This window comes from Vidua chalybeata, chromosome 1 (genome assembly GCF_026979565.1).
Source record: "Vidua chalybeata isolate OUT-0048 chromosome 1, bVidCha1 merged haplotype, whole genome shotgun sequence".
NCBI lineage: Eukaryota > Metazoa > Chordata > Aves > Passeriformes > Viduidae > Vidua > Vidua chalybeata.
Window position 1 is genome coordinate 105,917,537 of NC_071530.1, and position 19,211 is coordinate 105,936,747.

At 38.0% G+C, this 19,211-nt stretch overlaps 1 protein-coding gene across 3 annotated transcripts in view; it reads left to right on the forward strand.

The window, feature by feature from the left end:
- The window catches only part of MIB1 (MIB E3 ubiquitin protein ligase 1), a 71,604-nt gene that overhangs the window by 42,864 nt on the left and 9,529 nt on the right, over nt 1-19,211 (forward strand). For 2 of the 3 annotated variants that reach the window (XM_053958763.1, XM_053958756.1), the window contains exons 13-17: nt 8,651-8,783; nt 9,165-9,251; nt 11,946-12,107; nt 16,869-17,050; nt 18,291-18,483. In XM_053958763.1, the coding sequence (XP_053814738.1) occupies nt 8,651-8,783; nt 9,165-9,251; nt 11,946-12,107; nt 16,869-17,050; nt 18,291-18,483 (757 nt within the window). The remainder of the gene's footprint in view (nt 1-8,650; nt 8,784-9,164; nt 9,252-11,945; nt 12,108-16,868; nt 17,051-18,290; nt 18,484-19,211) is intronic. The other variant, XM_053958772.1, reaches the window with a different exon arrangement.

Consider the following 19,211-nt stretch of genomic DNA (forward strand, 5'->3'; position numbering starts at 1 on the left):
TTACTAGTTTATCTTCTTTAAAAAGAATTCTACCTACTAAGCAAGTTGGGATTTGGTTTTTTGTTTCTTCCTTTTTTTTTTTTTTTTGCTATGAAATTTGGACTAACAGTTGATTTATTTCAATCTGCTCTTTACACTACAAATGCTTGGTACTTTAGCGCACTCAAAATTAAGCTGTTCCCAGAGTAGAGGGATTAATACAACAATTTAAAAAACAGTCTAGTAAATAAGATATACATGCAGAAAGTTATAGGCATCCTTTAAACGTGCAGAATAATGCAGGTCTCCTGATGTTCTGTTACCTGTAAGCTTAGTGTCATGCAGCATTTGCAGTTGGAAGAGAGGTAATGACCTAGAGACACATCAGCAGCAGCCATCTCATCCTGAGTGCTCTCACTCTATTCGCTGAATCAGCTCTTCGTTACATGGGAGGGGGAGGCAAGGGGGGGTGAATGTCGGTGCATACAGTACCTCACCACCCTAAATAGAGAAAACTTAAAAGAAAAAAAAAAAAAGGCATGAAGATGGGTGCCTAATTGGCACCTTCTTCCTTTCTTTTGAATGCTAAAATATGAATGATGTTGTATAGAAATTATACCTTATGTCTGCTGGACTGAGAGTTAAGACTCCAAGGATAGATGCTAGGAAGCCAAGGGAAGGTGAACTTAGCCCACTGTCAGATGAAGATAATCACAGGCAAAAAGAAAAATAAAAACCCAACAAAAGACCAAAACTAAGCCCCCAAAAGTTGGAGTTGCTTCCAAAAAAAAAAATTAGAAAAAGGCACCAAAAAAATAGCGATCGTCTCCCCCCTCCCCCGGCAAATATTGGTTTCTTCTAGTTCCTTAGATATTGCACTGCATCTTTTCTTGCTTGAGGTTATGTTTCCAGGCTTAACTGTAGGCAGGTCTGTGTTGAAGCTACTTTCCATCTTCAGAGGTCAAGTCTGCTCGCGAGGTCAGGGCTCCCGCACACACACTACAGAAGTCACCAACCGTATTTCCCACTTAGAGGGCACGAGCAAAAGTGTTACGGCTTTATAGGCAGCTAAGCATTTGAAACATGCACTCCCAGGCAAACAGGCTCTCTTGTGCCTCTCTCTTCCCTGACCATATTTAGTCAACCATTGCAAAAAATAGTCTCTCAGCTGTCGATTGTCGATCCGGCAGCGAAGGGAGCCTCTATCCAGCTCTCTGCCTATTGATTGTGCAGCCTGCACTTCCACCGCCGCTTAGCCATTTGTCCCCAGGTTTTTTTAGCACTGCCAAATAAAGCTCTCTCTCATGTTTCCAGTTAGATTTCCCAGGTTTTCACTGAGCTTGCGCTGCTACTAGTAAACCCTGATGAGGTTGTCACTATACTTAGAAACGTTTGGGGCGGGGGGGGGAGGAGTGGGAGAGGGGAAAAAAAAAGGCAGCGCTGCTAGTAACAAGGCAGGGACTTCACGCAGATATAGAACAATAAATATCTGCACTGCCATGGCAGGTTGTGTAACCTGGTTTCTTGATCACTGAAAAATGCCGTGACTAACATGTCGATTAACCCAAGGTCTGATCAGCCTCAGTCTAAGTTTTCAATTGCAAATCATACAGTTGTTTTATAAATAAGAAGTCAGTGCCCATTTGTAGCCCTGCATTTCCATATTCAAATCAAGTTAGAAATTATTTGAAAAAACTTTAATTAGTAAATTTGTATACTTGCATACCATTATGTTTAATAATGCCATAATATTTTGTTTCTAATGCTTATCCATAGAATTGCATCTAAAGAAAATAAATGCATGTGTCAATTAGATGCTACTGTTCTTTTAAAAAGCTGCATTGTTCTAGAAGAAAAGAATAAAAGAAGAAATCAAGGGAACAGCTCATTGCATTAATCTTTCATGTTTACAAAATTGGCTCATGGCAAGCCTAATAATTGCATATTCAAAATACGAAGAGGGATTTTCATATTCATGGGGAGTATATGCAATGTTTTCTTTAAAAAATAATAACTGAAATTTTGGCATTTAAATACAACAGTCAGGAACCCAAATACTTTGAGACTTTCTACGTATTTTGCGGACAAAATCTTTGCTTGAGAGCAAGAAAGATCAAAAAGGTGAAAATATCTCAGTATAAAATGAAACAAACTTATTAAATCAAAATACCATTCAATTAATATTGATGTAATTAGTAGTTATAAAGTTCAGTACAGTAGGGTAGAGAGTGAATTGCAGAGTCCTGAGCAGACCAGTATCTTGGATTTATACTTCCCTTGCTGCTTCTTTTTGTGTTGATTTTATCCTGTGCTTGGTAACTGTTTACTCTGTAACTTCTGTTGCTTTCTCGTTGAAGTCATGTTTTTTTTTTTCTCTTTGTTTTCATAATTATTCACTGAAGACAAAGCTGTTGTGCAATACATTCTTGTGAATTCCATGTAAATGTATATACCTCATTGTTTCTTTGCATACATGTATATTGAAATTGATTTTTCAAAAGCAAATGATGCTTGAAAATCTAAGAAGCAAAAAGAAGGAAACAGCCTGCCTACTTAAACTTTTACTAACTAGACCATTGTTCAGATATGAAATATTAAACTCTAATTTCAAGGTACAGTGTGCTCAGTAGTACCTATCTAAGGTATTAATCCCTTCCTGTTGCTTGTTCCTGAGAGGTAGATACTTCCTTCTTCATTCTTCCAGTGGTTCTCTCTGTACTGCACAGCGAGTGTGCTGTGAATCAGATCAGGGAGCTGATTTGGCTTGAAGTTGTGTGCTGACGTGCACTTACCATCTTCTGGTTGCCAAAAATAGTGCTGTCCTGCTCCTGTGTTACTTCTTGCACTATGTTGGTACAAATGTTTCTTTGGCTTCACAGTGAGCAGGCTTGGAGTACTATTCCATATGAAAAATAATCCTACAGAAGGGGATGACCTTTCAGATGCTGTGTTGGGACCACTTTTTGTGGGAGCTTTTTTTGAGCAGAGGTGGTAGTCAACAGGATAAAAAAAGGATTTAGTAAAATGTGGTTTTTCTTCAGTTGTGTTGTAAAATGCATGTTGGACTACACCGTCTTGAAAGAAAACTTTGCCATGGAAGCTGTCTTTAAATCTGAATTGTTCCTTAAACTATTTGAGGCTCTAACAGGAGGCAGGTGAATGGGTTTAGCTGAGCCAGGGTTGGGAGTCTGGAGAGGAGTATGTGGAGGTGGAGGAGTATGTGGTGGCGTGTGTGTATGTGGAGAATACTTCAAGCCAGGATTACAGTAAAATACATTATGAAACCATGTCACACTGAGACAGTGGAAACCTGAGTTGAGGGAGGAGAATAGCATGAAAGTAGAAAAACCTGTAATAGAAAGTGCAGTGAATCATTACAACCTCTGGTGCTGGGATTGCTGATAAGTTTATGCTGATCTAAGACTCTGCTTCTGGAAAGGGCAGTCTGCCCTCCCTGCAGCTCTGGCTTTGTCATTCCCTTACTCCTATTGCTTCTAGTGATCATGAAATTGCGGGGTAGGTTGGATTATCTCATTGATCTGTCTGAAAGCAAACTTGCCAAATCAGGAGTCTGGCAGGTTGTTTCACTTGCTAGAAAATGATGTGTCTGTAGAGCCAACATAATGCAGGAACTGAAGTGCAGGGAAAAAAGTGGGATTGTGTCTTTCAGTAGCAATTTAAGTTAAATGTGCTTATGCAGATTGTGAAGTAGCCTTTCTAGTTTTTTCTGCCTAAGTATTTGTTTCTATAAAACCTTAACAAACAAACCCTGAAAAGCCAAACAAACAAACCCACTCCACCACTATCCCACAAACCCTCAACCATCTTCATTTACCTCATTCTGCAGTCAAATTGCAGTTGGTGGCAGAGAATCTTCTCTAGTTTTTGTTCATGTTTTTTTAAAACAGAGTGCAAGGATGCTTTTGCTGCTAAAACTGTTGAATCTGGAATTGTTTTTATACAATGAGGTGTTGGCTTCATCTTGTTTACAAGTACTTTTATCTTGTAGATTTTCCAAATCTGTTATTGTATGTTGTTTCATTCTCAGTATTGATGAGCATCTGTAAAAATTCTGTGAGCAAAGTACTACATAAAACTCAACATTTTATATGTAGGTTAGTAATGAATAATACACCATATGCTAACTTTTCATCATAAGAATATTTTTTTTTTGTATGTCTTAATGTTGGTAACTGGTATTGAAACAAGTGCTCCATGTGGCTAAAAGTAAATTTGTGTATTGTTCAGATCTGTGACATATCTTATGTTGCAAATACACAGTTCATGCTGCTGATTTCCATGGCAAGGGTTGGAATGAGATGTTCTGTAAGGTCTATTCTAATCCAAGTGATTCCACGGTCCTATATATGTTAAGTTGTGGTTCCAGACTTTCTAAAAACCTGAATTTAAAAAGAAAAAAAAAAGTATTAATCATGTGGCTAGATCAACTAAAGATGCATGCAACAGCAGCATGTTGCATGTTACTCTTCTACATCTCAAATTAAATGTAGCACCATATTAGTGGATGTTCCTTTGACCAAATCACTTGTAACTATTAGAGTCTGGGCTGTTATTTTATGGGGATGAATTACGTTGGGCAGTGTATCCCCAACAGCTGTGCCTGGGAAAGCAGCAGATACCTTCATCTCAGCCCCCTATGCACACATGAGCTTTCTCAGTCCTTTTTGACTGAGCACGTGTTTAGCTCCTAAAAAGAAGCAATAGTTTACTTATCCCTATTAAAGCTTTACAGATAACTCTCTCAAAAATTCTCAGTGGAGTTTTTATCTTGTTGTTCCATTAGAAATTTTCAGAAGTTGCAAATGGGCATCCAGGTAAAAAAGGCCCAAAATCTTTTTATGAGCTTCTGCAGACCAAAAAATTCCAAAGCTTGCCTGTTACAAAATTTTTTATTGGTGATGCTTTAGTAATAATGTACAAAGGGCATAGTGAAGTTCCATGTTTCAATTAAGAGTTTTAAGCATTTGATCAGTAATCTTGCAGCTCCTCAGGCATGTAATCTGTTACAGTTGAATACACTGAAGATGATAGTTTGAAAAGTTTTCTTTAGCTGTTTTCATGATCAGGTTACTAATAGATTTGCTGATTTCTTGATCTTTGCAATACAACTACAGTGAAAGCAGTCTGTGGTTTGTTTAATGTGTACAAGATAAAAGCAAGTTTTCACATCTATGTTGTGATCTTAAAACAAGAGCAATACAACCCAGCTTCTTCTGTAATACTTCATGGGGAAGAGTGAATCACGAAATGACTGTGTAATTGGCAACTTTAATTCTCTAATGTGACTTTTTATGATGTATGCCTGTTCCAGTGAGTGCTGCTCTGAATGGTAGCCACTTAGCTGTCAAAATTTTGGCAGTAGTTCTAGAAAATCCTGTAAAAATTGAATGAAACTACCTCTCATCTAATGAGGAGGAAGATGCAGCCACTGAGCTGAATTTACCACTGTAACATGTTAATATCTTGCAGAATTTTAAGGTGTCATTCCATGAAATAGTCCTTCTAGCCTGCTGTCCCATAATGTTCTGGAAGAGAGAGATAGTCTTTTTCTGAATAAAAAGAAACAACTGAGTAGTGTTTCCTGGCCCTTTGATGATTTACTGTGAACCATAAGATAAAAATCTATATCACACAGAAGCCATTTGTTTGTTTTGGTGGTCCTTCTGTTTTTCCAGTAAGACCAATGCATCTTAAAAGCATTCAGAAATGTAGCAGGCATCTCATTTCTCTGAAAGCAAGATACCTCCCAATATTTTTTCTGGTGTAAGACAGCAAACTAAAGATTTGAAAGATGATCTGGTAAGGATAACACTCACACAAATATTAAGATGAGTAACTTTTCTTCACAGCATACAAAATACTGAGTCAGTTGATTTCTTATTTTTGTTTCAAAAATGAGGTTAAAGAAATGTCAGTAGTATTTCTGAAGTACATTTACGTATTGAGGAATCTGATGATGTGTGTCAATGTAATTTTAATTTTATTTATCTGTAGAGTTGGCAATTTTCTTATTTCCTTACTGAAGAAAAGGATATAAAATATCATTGAGTTGGTTAGGACAGTTTCTTGTTTAGTTACTAGAGCTACTTTAGAGACAAGCTGGCTGTAATTAGTGTTGCTGCCCTTCCACAGTGTCCCTCAAGTTGTAGTAGCAGTTTTAAGAAAAAATTCTTGTTGGTTTTTTTGTTTGTTTTGTTAGATTATTGTTGCCCCACCTTATCCTGGTTGCTCACAGTCATATTGCTTCTGTCAGTCGTAGGGAATTTTCAGGAATTTTTTATTGTGCTTTTTAGAGTATCCACAATAGACAACCTAGAGCTTTATGGGGTCTTTAGAAGTACTGAGCCTGGCAGGTGAAGATAAAGAGCTTACATGACATGGTGCCCTGTGGGAAGCCACTATAGAAGGCTTGTTGTGCTGTTGGTACCGTGAGCTTTGTATCAGCCCAGCATCCTGAAGAGCTGGTGTGGTAGTGTGCCTAGATACCAAGCAAACCATAGTGCTCCAGACATGCTCCCTGCCTAAAGTAGCTAAACACAGTTCTGATGGTGCCAAGATTTGAAAATATGGCATCATTGCATTACAAAATAGACTATGTTTATCAGTGCAACTGATACTGGTTAATTTTGCCACATTTCATAAAGCTTTGGCAACTTGAGTTTTACTAAATTATATTGTTAATTTTGAAAAATCCTGCATAAGTGAATCTCTCAAAGAATTAATGTTGCCATGGTTCATTTTTTTCTGAAGTATTCTAGTCTTTTCTTCCTAGCACGTGAGAGAGCTGTAGAAGGTGTTATGAATAGAAGCTGAGCAATGGCTCACAATGAGCAATGTACAATCTGTTAAGTGTTGTTGTCTTATGTTGCTGTGTTATAAGCGATTTGGACTGTGAGGAAGTGAGAAGCTTTCTGCCAAGAAAACAAAAAATCCTATGAGGCTGAAAATGGCTTCTGTCCACTCTGAGGAGGACAAACATGCAGAACATTCTGGCTATGGATGCTGCACGTAGCAGTCAGTTTCCTGTGGGTTTGTATAATCCTGTGGCCTGAAAACGCAGTTGATTAGTTGCAATTCCTTTAGACGCTCTGATTCTGGGGGCAAAAAAATGTCTCTTAATACACCATTCTGGCAGCTGCAGCATAAGTGTGAAACCAGAGGTTTATGTTGTGCACTCAGTAGCAGAAGAACATGGAGATGCTTATTAAGCAGTCTTTTATGGGAGCATCTGAGCAGAGTGTAGGAAGGAGTGCACTTCCTTACTGGGTACAGTAGTCTACCTCACAGACTTCTCTGCTGTCAAGGAGGGCTTATTAGGGTGAGCTGTGCCCAGACACAGCTTTTAGGTTTTTTTGTAGGAAACTCATTGGATTGTTCTAAAAGAGAGCTTAGGAGTGAATAGCATTTCACCTCACTGTGGATGTTCAAGGCAACAGATGATTGGAATGAACTGGGAGCACAGTTATGACTTGACAGAGCAGTCATTCATACCTTATGAGGGTATTTTTAAGTAAAAGCTGAGAGATTCAATTTATGAGGCTAATTCTGAGGATTATTGAGATCCCACATTTTTGATAACAGAACTCTAATGAAGAACTCTTTCATTCAGATACATTATGTGCCTTGCAAGGCACTGTGTGACTGAGTGGTTCCACTTGATTATCAAGGATTACTTTGATTTAAGAGTTTGAATTTTGTGTAGAAGCCCTGTTTCTCCTGTATATATCATGTTTCTTCAACAGTAGGGAAACATCAGATGACAGAAGAGGTTTCTTGGCACAGGATTGTAGCAGTTTCTGGTTTCATGTTTGTCTTTAAGGAACTGTCATAAGGGAGCTGCATATGCTGTTTATAAAGATAAGACAATAAGGGATTTAAGTTTGCTAAGTTATGTATTCCAAAAGCTAAGTGAAGACATGTAAGCTTAAGAAAACTGTATTTCTCAGATAATACAAGATTGAGCAATTTGTTTATCTAGCATGTTGTTAATACCTTTAACTGAAGGTTAACTTTGGACTTTGTGGATTTTAGTCTGCTGTAATACTTGTAGTAATCAAGTTGCTTTTCCCCACCCTACCCCCTGACTACCAGACACTGCCATGGTATGTTATATTCAACCATTATATGTTAAGAAAATATCCCACTAGAATAATCACTTCACAGTTTCAGCATTTATCTTCTCTATGCTTAAGAGATCTTCCTCCATTTTCTTTCTCAGAAACTGAGTTTTAACTGTTACAGCCCACCAGAAATCTAATGTAGTAGAAGTTGGTCATTAAATACTTAAGTAAAAGATGTTAAAAAGATTTTGAGGGAGAAAATTCTTTTGTCTACATTTCAGAATTTGTTTGAATGCTTCTTTAATGTAATTTTTACTGCTAGATAGCATTCTCTAAAGAACAAACCTGATCCTCACACTGATACAGGCATGTTATGGTTTATTTGTGTGCTTTAATGAGAAGGAAGTGGACATGAAATTATTCTGCTTTGGAAGTGTTGGTATAGCTTTTCACCCACTCCCTCTGTTTGAAAAAAAGATTAAAATTATTTTAGCCACTACTACATAGTTCCGAGAATTAATGTTGTTCTACTGTTGTCATTCAGCATACATTTTAGGGGTGTTTGTGCCATCTCTGCTTATTTTTTTCAGCGCAATGCGCGTGTTGTTGTCCAAGTTACCACGACCATGGATTGTTGATGAGAAAAAAGATGATGGTTACACTGCCTTACATCTGGCAGCTCTTAATAATCATGTGGAAGTGGCTGAACTTCTGGTGCATCAGGTAGGACTCTTTTCTCAGGAGGATTTAAATGTCATGCTTTGATTAACCATCTGATGTGAAAATAGTTGGCTGCTTTACGCCTGCAGTTGCAATACAGAAGCAGTGGAGGAGGGAAGGATGTGTTGAGCGCTAAAGGTCAAATTTGCCTTTGAGATTGTTACAATGGCCTAATGGTGCAGAGGGACTGAAAAATTGGATGCCTAGTTTCATTCAACAGATCAACATCTGTACAGTGAATAATTGAAGCATTTAATCACTTCTGTGATTAAATCCCCTAACCAGGAATTGTATTCAGGGTCATAGTCAGTGTCCTAATGGACTGCCCTGCCTATAGATGAATTGCTGGGGTGATAATGCTCTAATGTTTTGAATATCTTGCAGGGCAATGCTAACCTGGATATCCAGAATGTTAACCAGCAAACTGCTCTTCATCTTGCTGTTGAACGACAGCATACACAAATTGTTAGGGTAAGTATCTTATTTCAGTAAGCCATATGGTTAATGGTATTTGACTAAAGCTGATGGTGGCTGTTAAAATATGAATACTTCATGAACATTTAAAAAATTATTTGACAACATATAGTCACTGCATGTTTGTTTGATGGATTTTGTTTAATTCGGAAGCCTGCCAACTCGCACAGAAGGTCAGTCAGCAATATGAATGCCACTTGAGGCATGCTGAAATTTGTACATGTACATTATGGTTTCCTCTGTGTGGTTGCCAATTCCAGCATCCCTTCTTTTTTAGTAAGGAAAAATGTGTTCGGCTGTTACTTGTCTGAATCTTGTGGTGCTGTAAGGGGATCTTCAAATAGCATTTCTGATGCCTCTTGCTGTATGAGTAATTGTTCTTGCTCATAGCTTTCACAAATTGTAACATGGAACGTCTTTTTATGCCCTTAACTACTTTTCAGTCTCTAAGTGTTTGGCATTTCCTGCTCTTGACTTGGGAGACCTATAAGCAGCGAACAGTAGTACCTTATTGGTGAAAGGAATGTTATCCTGTTTTTTTGTTTGCATGGGTGCAAAAGTAAACGCTTCAACTTAACAAAGCTTTGTTACTAGCACAGGAAGTGTGACTGGCATAGCTTGCTGTTTCTGGCCTGTATGCATTGTCATACAGGACTTGTATGACTGTTTGCCTTGCTGCTGTGGGCTTTTGAGGCTCAGAGAGAGCACTCGCTGCTCTCAGAGTGGATACATCCACCTGGCCTTGGCTTGTGACATAATTGTTTTGTCTTTATAGAGTGATCTTGTATGAAAAGCTGTCTCTGATTCAGGCTTAGACAGAATTGTCCCTGCTATGCAGACCTGCATTCTGTTAGGCGTTATTTTACCATAAGGCTTCTCCCTCTCTGAGGGCTGATGGGTGTGATCCCGTTACAGTGAAACATGTGATATGGCCCTATATCTGGAACTGCTTGCTACCAGAAGACCGGTTTCCTAGAGGCAGTGCCACTTGCATCCTGTAAGCTATTTGGCAGCTGTGTTTGGTGAACTCTTGTGCCCTTCTGGAATTTACATAGTACCTGGGAATGCAATATTAATGTAGCAGATGAGCAGGAAGGCATGTGGAAGAACTAGCACGTGTGTTTGACTGACATGCTTATATCTGAGAATGTTTAAGTGAACGACCCTGTAGAGTATCCATTTTTCGGAACTGGATTAACTTTAAGTCCTAAAATAGTTCATGCAGCCATGCAAAGAACATGTTGGCTCCATATTTCAAAACTAATTCCTGTTGGATACCTTCCAGGGCTGGGTTTGTACCCTCAGGCATTTGTGGAATAGTGGTCAAAGGTAGCATGGTTCTTTTAGAAGTCCTCCTGCCATGACAAAGGGCAGTGGTTTGCCCTTTTTTTTAAATCAGTTTTTTTAAATTTCTGCAAAACCTCTGAAGTTCTGTGGTAGTCAAGGATTCCAGGAGAAACTCAAAGCAGTAAAGAGCTAGTGGGCAGACACAAGATATGAATATGAGAAAAGAAATTGGGCCAGAATAAATCCATTTAGAGAGTGTAAGAAGTTGAGACTAGACTGTGTCAACTATTAGCTGGTTTTCTTGGTTTCACTTGTTGTAAGAGAAGGTTGGGGAAAATGATAAGCTGCAAATAATTGCAGGCGGATACTTCCTTGAAAATTAGGCTTTGAATTCCTTTTAGCCTGTTCTGAATTCTGAGGTTCTTTGGTTCTGAGAGACTGAGCTCCTTGCAGGTATGTGGATTCCAAAGAGGGAGATCCTTTTTTGTATATTTCTGTTTTTAGATGCCTTTTGTCTCTATTGCTAATCCCCATTTTGCAGAGTAGCAGAAGCTCAAAAACTGAAGTTAAAACCTCAGCTGCTGCCCACAGGTTTCTGAATGGAGACAGTGATGGGGTTTAATTTTTAGGGGCAGTTGGCATTTTTTGTCAGCATGTATTGCTTTGTTTTGTTCAACGGTGTATTTAAGAAAGTTCTGGTGGGTTGAATTATGGAAGGGCTGTGTGCAAAGGCCATAGGAATAGGAGGGCCTGTGCAGCCTTGTGCTTGTTTTGTGTCATGTGAACAGGACTGGGTGTCTAAAATTAGCCTTAGAGACAAGTCTTACAGTTCATTACTTTCCAAAGTGTTCTGAGAGAGTTCTTAATAGTGTCATTGGTTTTTATGTCTTCTCCTGAATTAGGGTAACCCAAAGTACATGCTTAACTACTTTGCTAGTGCAAAGACACTGTAAATTAAGTTGTCAAGTTTAGCATGGTGTGAAAGTGGTGATTTTTGAGGTCAGTGAAACCTAATAGTAAAGAATATATACCCATCTCAGGTATTGTACATACTTCTGTAATAAATTACATTGTTTGTAGGCTGTCTTATAAGAATTAAAGTCTAAGGAAGTAGAAAGAATCCTCTAAAATTGTGTCTTTTGTAGCACTCAGAGCACAGACAAGTGTTAGCCTTCTGCTGAAATAAGCCTGGTTTTTGAGACAGATAAATGCTTTAGTTGAGGACTGAGCTCTAGGTATGGAAAATAGATTTAAATTAATTCAGCTGTGAATTGTAGAAAGATAGGAGTAGCCCTTTTGAACTTCCTAGAGAATACTAAACCATAATTTTCTAAAATTAGTTCTGAAATGAATAAATAGGGAGTTTTTTTTATTTTTTTAAATTTGGGTTCTTTCTCTTTTCAGCTCTTAGTCCGTGCAGGTGCTAAATTGGATATTCAGGATAAAGATGGGGATACTCCCCTGCATGAAGCCCTGAGACACCACACCCTGTCACAGCTCCGCCAACTCCAAGACATGCAAGATGTGGGCAAGGTAGATACTGCTTGGGAGCCATCAAAGAACACAGTAAATAAAACACATTTATTTATTCTTTTTTTCTGCCTGTATATTTGTCTCTTCGTCTAGTTCTGTACTGTCAGACTGGTTTTTGGCAGTGTAAATTTATGTAGACATTCTGCATTAAACTGCAATGTAGGCCAAAATCATATTATTCTATGTGGCTTTTCACATGAAATCATTACCTTTTTTGAAGAAAAAGAGGGTTATGTAGCTCAAAAATATTTCTACAAATTTATCTTCTGTAGTGAACATGTATGGCTGCCAAAAAATCAAAGTAGCTTTTTTGGAAAGAGAATTAAACAGAATACAGTACAGAATAAGACTTAAATAGTTTTCTGTGATTCAGCATCTTGCATGTCTTTATAACTTTAGTTGCTTAGTTGCTTCTATAACTTTCTGAAAGTATGTTCTGTTAGAACAAGGCATTCTTAATTTTGTATGTTTATTGATATGTATATTTTTGACAGAGTTCATTTCAGAAATTGTGCTGTAGTAAGGAAATAGTAAAAAAGTCTCCAGATAGTAAAAGTCAAAATGTTTTACAGAAAAAACGAAACTCTTGCAACCCAAAAAGCTGTGTGAACCCCACATATAGAGGTGAAGTTTATAGTTTACCTGAGAGACAAAGTAGAAATAAAATTATGGAGCAATTCAGATTGAGAAAAGGAAACAGTTTTTTTCTTTACATATTAAAGATGCAGAACATAATGGTCGATCAGAGCTGCTGAACCATTAGTTACCAGTATAATGTTTTTTCTAATTTTAACTGAGGGTTAGAATTAGGAAATTTTTTCTGGTTGCTTTTGCATTTCATTAAGAAAAAACAAATACACCAACTTTATGACAAATCTTTGTTCAAAACAATAATTCCACTGTACAGATTTTTTTTTTCCAAATTGATTACTGAATCTCACTGAAATACACTGAAATAAGCTTTGAAAAACATTTGAAGTATGACTAGTATGTGTAAGAAAATGCATGTGTCCTTTTAAATGAGACAAGAAGAGTGGTTACAGCTCAGTTGTTTCTGTGATCTGAAATAGACTCTATGAGAGCTGTCTAGAATACTTTGTGTTCATGTGTTTAACTGTGAAATGAATGAAAGGGAAATTTTTTTCCTCAGATTTGGCATTTCATAAATTGATTTCTCAGCCCAGTCTTATTAATGGCCTCCACAATGAAACTAGAGTTGTGTATTGAGTTTTGAGGGTTTTAACAGAAGAGGAATGGTTTTTTCCATCACCTTTTAAATTTCTCTTTGGGAGATTTTATATTTTAGAGAATAAATTTTTATCTCTAGTTTCATTTGACAAGTATCCTTGGTTTAAAAGTGTAATTTTTTAAAAATTCCTATTGAAGTAATAAGACAAAGAGCAGGCAAAAGATACGAGAAACAAAGAAAAAAATTCCCTCATCATTGTGTCTCTGATCACCTAAAAATGTTTAAAGTTTTAAAAAATCATGATCAACCAATACCTCCTATCCTTTATTAGCGTGATCAAACTACTGGCCATTTCTTTGTACTTTGTTTAGCTGCAGAGAAAATTTTCGCCAAACTAACAAATTTGGGTGGTTTAAGTGGTGTGGAGAATAATAAGTTCTGGCAGAGAAGAGATGAAAACTTGCTTGTTTTTATTTCATGTGAAATGTAAAAGATGGAGTAAACATGCCTGAAAACGCTTTAAGATGATCAGCAAATCAAATTATCTTGAAAACGTTTTGTGAAAAACAGAAAATGAGAATAATACCTGTACCTATCAACCTTTATTTAAATGACAGTAAGGTAAAAATTCTATAAACTAGATTTTACCATTAAACAGTTTTAAATATTAAGCTGCCTTTGGCCCAAAATTGAGTATCAATAAAGACAGAATCGAAGCTGTGAAAATATGTGCAGGCATCTGGACCTTTAAAGCTATCCAAGGACACATTGGTAATTTGTCTTGTGTGGAATTGCTAATACAGGTAATGGATAAATAAATAGGATTAATAATTTCGCCTGGGAATCAGTAAGGCTTTTGTTTGTAAATGTGATGACTTAAGTTGAGGGTTTGAGAGATTTTTTATTATTCTTCATTAATTCCTTTAAAGGTTGCAAAATGTGTCAGATTTCATTAGGCTATGTGATAGCAACACATCTCTGTAAATATTTAGGTTTTAGAGCTCATTTTTGCTTGGCTAAATTTGAATTAATTTTGGACTGCTGTCTTGGAGATTCCAACCTACTGAGGCCTGTATGGTGTGTCTTTGTATTACATACATACATAATAGAAATAGTTATTTCTATTTTTGTTTCAGTTGAGTAAACTGAAAAGAAAAATCTCGCTTGCAGGATTTTAGGGTTTTTTCATACTTGATCAAGTTGGTTGGACAGCAACTCATTGAAATTGTGTGATTTGTTACTTTTTACTTTGACCACTGTTTAAAATATGAAACAATACTTTTTACTGATTATCATTAACTGAATTCATAAATGGAACTAAATTGAATGAATTATTTAACATTGATTTTTCTTTTAGTAGTTCCTTCTGAATGCCAACATTATGCCTGTTGGAACAGTCTCCCCAGGGAAGTGGTCACAGCACCAAGCCTGCCAGAGTTCAAGAAGCTTTTGGACAATGATCTCAGGCACCTGGTGCAAATCTTGGGGCTGTCCTGTGTGGGGGCAGGAGCTGAACTTGATGATCCTTGTGAATTCCTTCCAACTCAGGATATTTTATGTTATACGTAAAACAATTTTTGTCAGGTTTTTTCAGTTGATTTTTTTGAAAGACTGTTTAAAATGCATGTAGTGAGCAATCTTGATAGTACACAAAGTCCTATTCATTTTAGGTACCATTCTGAAAAACATTTCTGTGCTCAAGTGCTATGAGCAGTGAACCCCATTTCTTTAAATAATTAAGTTTTCCATACAGCATATTGTGGTGATTGTGCAGCTGGGAGGAGGAGAAATTTTCTGAAGTATAGTCTCCACCACCACAAAAATATCATTTGAATTGCTTTATTACAGATGCACTATTCTGGCCTAGAGTACTTTTTATCCTAAATAACTGTATTATTCCCAGGGTCATTTTCTGTAATTTATTTTAATATACAAGTGTCTTTCAGGTGTCTTTCTGACCCTTAAAATGCTTTTAAGTGATACCACTGCCTAAATCCTAACTTAAAAGAAAGAAACTAATGGAAAGTGTTGGCTGCTTGAAAGTTACAATTACTTAGATGATATTTATACAGTTTTTGTGGAATGCACTGAGACTTTTCCCTCACTGGTGAATTGGCTGGGACTGGCCTGTATTGATGCATTTCAGGGCTAGCCCCCTCCAGAGGTATGCTGCAGCCATACTGGGCACTGAGACATAATGGAGAATATTTTGTGCATGGTTTGTTTTGTGGTGTTCTCATTCTTTGTGCCTGAAAAGTTGCAGACTTCTTGAGAAATGTCACAGGATGCAACATTGTCCTGGTGTTTTCAAGTTGTACAGCAGAGGCATTTTAGGAACTAGGGTTTTTGTAACTAATGTAGATGACTGTTCCACAATGACTCTGTCAACCTTGGAGCAAATCACTTTCACTGGGTGTTGTGCTGCCTTGGCTGGATTAATAATACAGTCCAAAGTACCAAGATTGAAGCTGGATCAAATATCTGCTTTGTTTCAGCCAGTGCTGCAACTGAAGTGCAGAAAATAGTCTCAATTGATAAATGAAAATTTTCTGTTATCTGAATACCACAAAACAATTTGATTCCCTAACTTACTGATTTTCCTGGTATGAAGCCTTTGGAGCTGTACTGTTCTTACCTAATCATGAGGAAGAACGCAGGAGGAGTGTCTGAATTCATAAAGTGACCTTCAAGAGTCTTGTAGCTTCAGTGATACATCTTGATATGAGAACTTCTAATTTAAAAAAAAACCATACCGACTGAGGTTTAGAAAAATGCTTCCCTAAGCAACTGGGTTTCCTTGAGTTGGAGCTGCCCTAGCTTTACCAAAGCTCTTCCTTTGAATACAGTGTAGTGTAGTTTGCTGAGGGATTCTTAGTGATGCCAGCAGTTCTGTAGACTATATTATACTTAATGCATTTCATCTGATTGAGCTTTAATACAAAAAGATGTTGGGAGCCCACAGTGCTCTGGGGAATCCACTCCTTGCTGGGCTGTGGTAGTGAGCCTTCTTAGTGTTTCTGGCTGACCCGGTGAAGCAGTAACACAAGGACACAGTAACAGCTGTAAAAGGGCAGAGTAGCATTATGTGATTAGATAGTGACAGTGTGTGAGTTTTAATTCATCCAGGCTGAGAAAGACTGAAATTCAGTTACTTTCTTGGGCAGGTACTTTACTTGCTGGACTAAAAAGTAGATGTGCATTCATTTCTCTGCTCAACTGTGATTTCAGTCCAAGTGCAGTGGTAGCATTTTGTCTGAATTGAGCAATTTGAGTATATACTGAAGTGTGTTCTGAATATACCCACTGGAACTTTGCCCTTTACAGTGCTTGCATAGAAGGACAGCCACTTCACACGTGAGTATAGGTGTACAGGAGATTGAGTGCTTCAGTAGAAGGATTCCTTGCTGAATTTTAGTTCCTTAAAGGAAAGCTAGATATAGCTGACTCAAAATGAAGCAATTGTTTTGATTTTAGTTCTAGAGACGCTTCCTTTGGCTTACACATTTACATATATGTGTGCATGTGTGCATGTCAAGTAGCTTTCTTTTAGCCAGACGATTCTTAACTGTTTAGAGAGTCTTGCTTACGTATTTGTTTTCTTTCAGTTAATAATGGGACTTGGCACTCAAGGAGCAGAGAAGAAGAGTGCTGCATCTATTGCCTGCTTCCTGGCAGCCAACGGGGCTGACCTTGGCATTCGTAACAAAAAGGGTCAGTCCCCTCTCGATCTCTGCCCTGATCCAAGTCTCTGCAAAGCACTGGCTAAATGTCACAAAGAAAAAGTCAGGTTTGTATATTCATAAAATAAGCAGTTTCCAAATGTCTGCTTTCTGCAGATTAACTGAGGTTTTTTTTTAATTTTGAGCTTTTAATTAGCAATAGCTAATCAAAACATACAAATTTGGGGGTTTGGTGGGGTTTTTTTGTGTGTGGTTCTTTTTTTAACTTTTAATTCTTTAGGATTGTATGGTACACTGAATGCTATTCGCAAATACATGAATTGAAACTTACCGAAGTCTTAGAGGACTTTCATGCATATTAGTATGGGAGAGGGGAGAATGGGAAGGTGTGACAATCTTCGGGGGGGATTGGTAGAACTTCACAAGGCAGTCGGGGGAAAATCCCTGGAAGAATAACTAAGCATTGCAAACAGGTTGGCCTGGGAAGTTGTGAAATCTCTGTCCATACAACTTTTAATGACTGAAATGGGCAAAGCCCGGTATAAACATATGAATTCTGTGTTGTTGCTGCTTTGAGAAGGTCATCTACTGAGTCCCTGTTAATCTGGACAACTGTATGATTCTGTGAAAAGAGAATGAAGGGGGTAGGTCTGATGTCTTTAGGAGTTACGGTTTCAGTGAAATACCATGTTATCAGGTCCATGCACTATCAGAGGATTCACCTTGTCCTAGTTACGTTCCACCCCTTGCCTCAAATGATTCTCAACTTTAATTCCTGTGTGGAAATCAAAGCTGCACTCTTAAAATGTGACAAAGAGAGGCTGTTTTTATTGATGTTGCCCTGGTAAAGAGTAAGGTGCTTGTTTCCTTTCGGTGTCTGTGTGTGTGTCCGTGCGTCCCGGCCCCATCCCTCGGCGGTTCCCTCCCGCCGCCCGTGGCGGGCGGTTGGGCACGCGCGCCCTCTGCGGGCCAGCGCAGCGCGGAGCTCCGGCCCGGGGTCCGGCGCTGCTGCGCGTGGGGATGGGCGAGGCCCGGGGGCTGCGTCTGCCCGTCACAGGGCACGTCTCTGTTAGGAAAGCCAACTCTTAGGACGAGAGGGAGGGACTTTTTACGTTCATAACACGATATCCTGACTTGTGTGTCCTGTTTCTGTACAATGCCTTATCCGAGTATGTGACCTTGCACTGCAGTGTCAACTGTACTTCTTGGAAAAGGCAGTTCAGATTACTTTATGATCATACATTGATGCCTGAGAACATAGGATACATAAGCAAACAGTTGATGTGCATTTTAAATTGAGTGGGTTTTTTTAATTATGAAAAGTTTGACTGCAAGGTTTCTTTGTAGTGGCCAGGTTGGTTCCCGAAGTCCGTCTATGATCAACAATGATTCTGAAACCTTAGAAGAATGTATGGTGTGTTCAGACATGAAGAGAGATACTCTGTTTGGCCCATGTGGCCACATTGCCACATGTTCTTTGTGCTCACCACGGGTGAAAAAATGCCTCATCTGTAAAGAACAAGTTCAGTCTAGGACAAAGGTAAAAAGCTCTGAAATTTATTGGTTCTTTTTCTTTTATAATGAAAAAGTTAAAAAAAAAAAAAAGGGAAAAAGAGGTCAAAGAAATATAAATCATCTTTTATGTGGTATTATGCCCTACACATGTCTCACTGGATGGAATGAATTTTGCATCATAATGATGTCTTGCTCTTTTCTGTTTGCCTGTCATGCCTACCTCTCCCTGCCTTGCAATGTCTTTATTGCTCAGGTCCTCAGAGTTCCTAATACAGTCACCTGAGGATGCTTTATTGAAATAGACTATTTCCCCCCTGCCATAGTATCTTTTCTTTGTGTCAAGATAAATTGCTGCTTTTTCTGAAGTATAATTTTCCTCAGTAATATTGAGTTCTTCTATTCCTAAGGGCTTCTTGAAAGATGATTTGCCTATAAACTGAGTTAATATATGCTTGTTTCTGTAGTTAGTAATTACTTTCAGCTTTCACCTTCTTTTTCTTTGGAAACATGAGTTTCATTACACTGTCTTTTTCCTTTGGAGAATCAACCAGTCATGCCCTATGCTGGAGACCAAGGTTTCTCAAATGGTTACTCACAAGTAGTTTTGACTCTATGGGTACCTCCACATTGCTCTTCTGTTTGAATATTCTTTTATTCCATGTAACCACCAAGTCTTGTCCTGGGTTTTTTTAGCTGTTAAAAAAAGAAATCGTGGGTGTTTTTTTTGGTTGGGTGTGTTTTTTTTTTTTTTTT